Raw genomic sequence first — 6,560 nt, 5'->3', positions numbered from 1 at the left:
TCTGCCATAGCTGGGGCCTCAGCTGTATCACAGGCAATGAGGGGGCCACAAACTCCAGATCCTCTTCTGTTGCTTCAGAGCACCAAGGGAAAAGCTGCAAGTCATGATTACTTATGTACTGTACCTGCAGAGATTTCACTGAGGTCTCCTCAAGCATGCACTGGTGGCAGAGCAATTTCTGCTGTAGGAGGTATGTTGTAAAGAAGGGAAGGGCCATTGGTCACAACAAAAATACAGTTTCAGACCTGTGTCAGATGATTCAGTGTGTGTGTGTGTGTGTGTGTGTGTGTGTGTGTGGGTGGGTGGGTGGGTGGGTACAACTCAACCCCAGAGTTTTCTCTGCATGCGGAAGTCAGATAATCCCACTATAGCCTTAGTTAATTAGTGATATGTTTATAGGAGAGGAACAGTGTGAGTAATTCTTTCCATTAAAAGAGACCTTGATAGACCCTCCTGTGGGAGTCATGAGCAGAAATTTCAAGACTTGGCTTGATGTTAATAGTATGAAAGAAATATCACGGAGACATCAGAAGCATTAGCAAAGCGGGGGAGGGGGAAAGATCTCCAATATTTTATAGGGGCAGTGGGAGAAAAAAAGCACCCAAAACTAATTGAAATAACAAGACTCACAAGCGATTTGTAAAATGGAGCCTCCAGTTACCAAAATGCCTAATTCATTTTCCTTATTACTTTGTTCATAACATTAAAATATTGCTTTTTCTAAAGTATCACAGTAGCAAACATTCAGATAGCCTAGGTAGATCTTTTAAGTAAGTTGCATTGGCTAGAGGAGTTGAATTTTGTTATTAACAGTGGAAAAAGAAAAGGTAATTGAAAAGGTTTCTTGTGGTTTGGAAATGCCTTCCAAATATTCATTAAACATTTAAGCGACTAAATTTGCAGAATATGTTCCTGACATTGGCACTGGTTCTGTGGTATTTCTCTCATCAGATGGAAGTACTGTGTGTTATGCAGAGTGCATTCATGCATAAACAATATCATTTTCATAAATTAAAACCTCCCCTGCAGAAGGAACATCTGTGCCTGCCTTTGAATAAAAGATGGTGGCATGCGAGTTGCCCCTTGACTGACTAGAAGAATCCTTATGTTTAAGAAGAAGGTGCATAACCAAAAGGCGAGCAGGCCTGGGTCAGCTTTTTCAATTTTATCTGAAAAGCTGACATTCATTTACTCCCCCTCGGGTTATCTAGGGTACATTTAGCTCTGTTGCCACTAACTGAGAAAGGTTAATCGGGTGCTTGAAAAGTTGCCTTTTGCTTTCTTTTCAGATTCAGTAACAGTTTTAGAGCTGCAGGCTCAGGCGAAATGCAGGGAGATGCTGTAAAATGCATCACTCGGCGTCGCAATCAGTTTTTAGTGTGCTTTTAGCAGGGAAGCCTGGGAGAGGGGTGTGTTGCACCTCTAGGACGGGTTCGCCGTGCTTACGCGTTGGATTTCCGTAGCTATAAACACCTTCGAAATAGACGTCAATAGCTTGATTTCTCCCGGGGAAAAAAAAAATCCTTCGTCCATAGGGGACGAGGATGTTCGCGTCAGGATGCCTGTTCACTTTCTGCTGGATTTAAATGAAATATTTGTGAAATACCTCCGCTTTGTGGCAGGCTTCACATAAAGTATTTCAGGTAACGTCTTAAATCTGATGGTCGGAGGCAAAGACCTGTTGATAATTGTTCCTGATCATTAGGGGAATTGCTCTCCCGCAGATTGTGTCTCCGGGTTTCTTAAGCCTCGGAATAATCAGTGTAGATTAAAGAAACACGTTTCCCTTTTGGGGAAAAGGAGGGGACGGTGAATCGATGGCGCTGGGTCCAGGTCTGCCTTGCAGGGGAAGGCGCACCTGCTGCCGCCGGCCGCAGCCGCGCTCCCGGTGTGCCGGTCCTGGCCAGGCGCGGGAGCTCCCGCGGTTCGGGGAGGGTTGGGAGCCCGAGAGGGGAGCCCCGAAGGCGGCAGTGGCCGGGCTGAGCGGGCCGGGGGCGCTCGGCGCATCCCGCGCCGGCAGCCGCAGCTCCAGCTCTCTGGTGAACCGCGTCTCTGCCTTCGTTTCCCTAATTCAACAAATCAGCATTGCAAATAGCAGGGTTCGCTGTAAACAAACCAACACCCCCTGCCCCCTTCCCCTGGTACTCCTCAAGGTAAGTAAAGAATCCGTGTCCTTTTTTTTAGTCCAATTTTATTCTACAAATAATAAGTGTTGCACCTTTCATGAGCTATCCGAATAAAACAATAATCCCATAGGAATTACTTACACTAAGAAAAAAAATAAATCACATTTAAGGAGAAATGCAACATTCGACCAAATGTTCAATACTATGTTGTTTCCAAAGGATGGATGTTTTTCTAAAATCCCAGTGTGCATTACACCATAATATACAGGATTACAAACAAAATTACAGTACAGATTGATTCCAGTTGAACCAGCGTTACATTTCAAACAGCACTTATTCTGGACTGCATTGTACATGCAATAGCTATTGTTCTAATTACGGATTAAATGGTTTGAATTTGTTTCAAGCTACCGTACTAATCGACTACAATAGGTATATAGCCCGACTTTAACAACCTGATTAGATTTCGGTTCCGATTTATAAAATGAGCATATGACAACCACGGATTGTGTGAACATGTATAAAATCATGCATTTATATCGCCTGGAAACATTAACATCTTCAAGTTATCTTTAAAAAAAAAAAAAAAAAAAAAACAGAAAAAAAAAAAAAACAAAAAACAAAAAACGAAAAAAAAAAACCCAAAACCACGGAATGCCAAGGGGTTCAAAGACTAAAAAGAAACAGTGCAAATTGTATGTGATAGTCAAGCAGCTTTCGATTTAAAAAGGGTGTTGGCATTTGCTTATAATCTTTATATACAAGTTTGTGCAAGTAATGTGTTGAATTGATATGTTCTGATAGAAAATAAGTCTATCGTTCTTATATCTTCTCAAGACCTAGGGGATCTGGTTCTTATTGTATGGGGAAAAGGAAAAAGAAATAAAGAAAGAAAAAAGAAGAGACTTGCATGGGAAAGAAATTGCCCGGATTGTGCATTTTTTTTTCTTCTTCATCTATTTGAAAAGGAAAGAAGTGCTAAGGCAACATAACTTCTCTAAGCACTTTTCTGCTGGTTTAAATTAGTTAAATCATTTTGTATAAATTAGATATAATTCTACCTTTCCAATATGTATAAAAATTGATGAAGCTGCATGGTTTAAAATAGGAAATTCACGTTATAAAAAGTCATTAAAAATTCTGTACAAAATCACAACAAAATAATTCAGCATGGGAAAGGTAACAAGTAGTAAAACGTTGGTTGAAAAATATAGATTTCATATATATTTTGTAATTGGCCCATCGCTAGTTTAAAAATTGCATAGATCCTAATTATTGCTTGTGATTTTGTTATTCCGATCAGGTAATTGACGCGATCCCAATGCCCCTACCCCAATTTACAGCGTCGCTCGGAGGAGCGGAAGCAAAGACAGCGGGTGAGCGGGGGCGGGGGGGAACGCGGCGGCCCCGGAGGCGGCGGCGGGACCCGCCGAGCTGCCCCCTGTAAACAAGGCGGTGTCGGGCGGCAGGGCTCGGCGCTCCCCCTGCCCTCGCTCGGCGCGGGGAGGCTCAGTCGTGGAAGATGGCGTTGAGCTGGGCGCTGAGGACGCGCTCGTGGTGCGGGTGGCCCTCGTAGGGCGCCAGCCCGTCCACCGGGATCTCGCAGCGGGAGGCGGCGGGCGGGAAGATGGCGGCGTGGGCGGGCGCGGCGGCCAGCGCGGCGGCGGCGGCGGGGTAGTGCATGGAGAAGGCGTAGCTCTTGTCGAAGTCGGCGGCCGGCTCGTGCTTGAAGGAGAAGTTGCCGTTCACGCTGAGGGGCGGGCTGAGCGGCCCGTCGAAGGCGGGGCTGGCGCCCTCCGCCAGCCCGCTCTCGAAGAAGGGCTCCAGCGCGGCGCCGTAGGCGTGCGGCGGCTTGAGGTGGAAGAGGTGGGAGCTGTCCATGGTGCCGTAGGGAGGGCTGGGCAGGCCCGGAGACTGGTACGGGTAGGGATGCGCCGGGAAGGGCGCGCCCGCCGCCGCCGCCGCCGCCACGTGCGGCGGCACCTCCTGGCTCTGCTCGGGGAGGAAAGTCCGCGGGTTGAGCTGCAGGCAGCCGGCCACCAGGTTGGTGGTGGGCTGCGACAGGCCCTTGCAGAGGGTCTGCACGAAGGAGACCAGGTCCGGGCTCTTGCCCGAGCGCAGGATCTCAGAGAGTGCCCAGATGTAGTTCTTGGCCAGGCGCAGGGTCTCGATCTTGGAGAGCTTCTGCGTCTTGGAGTAGCAGGGCACCACCTTGCGCAGGTTGTCCAGGGCCGCGTTCAGCCCGTGCATGCGGTTGCGCTCCCGGGCATTGGCCTTCATGCGCCGCAGCTTGAATCGCTCCATGCGTGCCTTGGTCATCTTCTTCTTCTTGGGGCCCCGCCTCTTGGGCTTCTGGTCGTCGTCTTCCTCCTCCTCTTCCTCCTCCTCCTCTTCATCCAAGTCGTCCTCCTCGTCCTCCTCCTCACCGTTCCGCAGCGAGTCCTCCTCAGCCTCGGCGTGTAGACCCTCCAGATCCTCCTCCTTCTTGTCCACCTCGTGCTCCTCGTCCTGGGAGCTGAGGCACTCGTCCGTCCAGCTCGGGGGGCCCTGCGGCTGGGGCTCGCCCATCAGCCCGCTCTCGCTGTACGACTTGGTCATGGTGAGCCTCTGCGTCGCGGAGGAGACAGAAAAGAGACGTGTCAGCACCCAGAGCAGCGCTCGTGGTCCCGACCGGTCGCCCGCGGGGAGAATCCTCCCGCACCCACCTCCCCGCTCCCCCCGCCCCCTCCCGAGGGAAGTTTAGATTCCCCACCGTGTCAGGGCAAACTTTTAATTGTCTCCGCGGTCCTGTCTTATAATTAAGTTCACATATGTTCAAATGCTATTATGTAACTCGCCGATATTAGCGGGGAATATAAACAGATTATACGTGAGGGAGGCAGCTCGGGCGGCACGACGCGAGTGGACCAAGCGTACATTGGGTTGGTTTGTTTTGTTTTGGAAAAAAAGTCAAACACTCTTACGGAATAGGGCAGGGGGAAAGGCGGACACACGCACACACACCCGCAGGGACGGATGGCCACCCGTGACGCTTGTCCCCGCCGCTCTCCGCGGCTCCCCCTTGCCGCCTCCTTGCGCGGGGCTTGTGCCGCCCCAGCGGGCGCCGAGCACCTGCTCCCCGGTCCCGCCTTCTGCCACAGAACTGTCACTGGGTTCCCGCGGCCCCCACCCGTGGTAACAGGTGCGAGACTGGCCCCAGTTTCCCGTCTCCGTCGTCCCCTCCGTTGCAGACGGGCATCGTCCCCCCCTTTCCACGGGGACATTTCGTGTGGAATTGCGACCATTCACCGGTAGCATCGGGCACACCGTGAAGAAACAATGCCGCCCGCCCGCCGAGGCGCAAACCCGCGGTGGGACCGTGGCGACCGCGCTCGGAGGAGGAAAGGGAGCTGGAAGTTCGGAGGTAGCAGCATAGGTGGAAACACATTAACACATGTAATATGCCCCTGTATAAATTCACGCACACATATATATTTATATGTGTGCACGGGCGCACATACACATTTACCCACATATATGTATACACTTATGTATGTGTGCGTGTATGGATGGATACAGGTGTGCCCGCACACACCGGCAGCAACAATCGCAAGCGACAATAAAAAAACCGAAGCCGTTCCGGCAGAGGCAGATCCCGTCCGCCTCGACCTCGCGGGGCCCTCTCCCACCCCGGCAGTCGCCGCCAACCCCTTTCCCGCGGGGGGCGAAAACCCGGTTTCCCGTTACCTCCGTTGCTCAGCCTCTCCTTCGCGGTGACGGTCTCATAACCCCGGCACAGCTCTCCGTGCGAGGGCGCCGCTCGTGTGTGTGGCGGTTTTTTTTTTTTTCCCCGAGGTTGCGCAGCGCCGGGCTCCCCCCGTTATATAGCGGGGCCGAGGATGCGCGGCGGGGGGCCGGCACCGGGACCCGGGTACCGCGGCGGCCGCCGCCGCCCCGCCCCGCGCCCCGCCCCGCCCGGTGGCACGCGCCATATGGCCGCCCACGTCAGGCGGCGGCGGCGGCGGCGCCCCCCCCACGTGACGCCCCTGATTTGTATGCGGGCCCGCGCCCGCCCGCGGAGCCGCCACGCCCCCGGTGACCTGCCGGGCCGCGCCATCTGTCACCGCGCGGGACCCGCCGGCGATACCGGGGTGGCACCGCACCGCTCCGCACCGCACCGCACCCGCCACCCAGGGGCCGCCGGCCCGTGGAGCCGCATTGTTCCTATTGTTCTGGGTCCCCGACGCCCGCCCTCAGCATCTCCTAACGGGCGCCTCTGAGACTCCCCGTCCCAGTCGTTGCCGCTCCCTCACCACCACAGACCCCCAGTTAACCCCCGTCCCCGGATTTCTCCGGTGATGGGGAAAACGGACGTCCCGTGATTGCTGTGCCCACCCGTGGACCAAGCTCCGGTTTGCTTTCCCTGGCTTTTCGATGGGAATGCACCGGTTAACG

The 6,560-nt window shown here is 53.0% G+C and overlaps 1 protein-coding gene across 1 annotated transcript; it reads right to left on the bottom strand.

Moving 5' to 3' along the window:
- Positions 1-3,555: 3,555 nt before the first annotated feature.
- On the bottom strand, positions 3,556-5,981 carry NEUROD1 (neuronal differentiation 1). The gene is made up of 2 exons (XM_032693920.1): positions 5,853-5,981; positions 3,556-4,733 (listed from the first exon to the last, which is right to left on the bottom strand). The coding sequence occupies exon 2, from the start codon at positions 4,722-4,724 to the stop codon at positions 3,636-3,638; it is 1,089 nt and encodes a 362-aa protein (XP_032549811.1). The 5' UTR covers positions 4,725-4,733; positions 5,853-5,981; the 3' UTR covers positions 3,556-3,635.
- Positions 5,982-6,560: the final 579 nt, after the last annotated feature.

This window comes from Chiroxiphia lanceolata, chromosome 7 (genome assembly GCF_009829145.1).
Source record: "Chiroxiphia lanceolata isolate bChiLan1 chromosome 7, bChiLan1.pri, whole genome shotgun sequence".
Taxonomy (NCBI): domain Eukaryota; kingdom Metazoa; phylum Chordata; class Aves; order Passeriformes; family Pipridae; genus Chiroxiphia; species Chiroxiphia lanceolata.
This window is presented reverse-complemented; position numbering and strand designations above follow the sequence as displayed.

Bases quoted from the DNA above. Each gene is read 5' to 3' on its own strand.
- NEUROD1 (XM_032693920.1), bottom strand. From the start codon at position 4,724: ATGACCAAGTCGTACAGCGAGAGCGGGCTGATGGGCGAGCCCCAGCCG.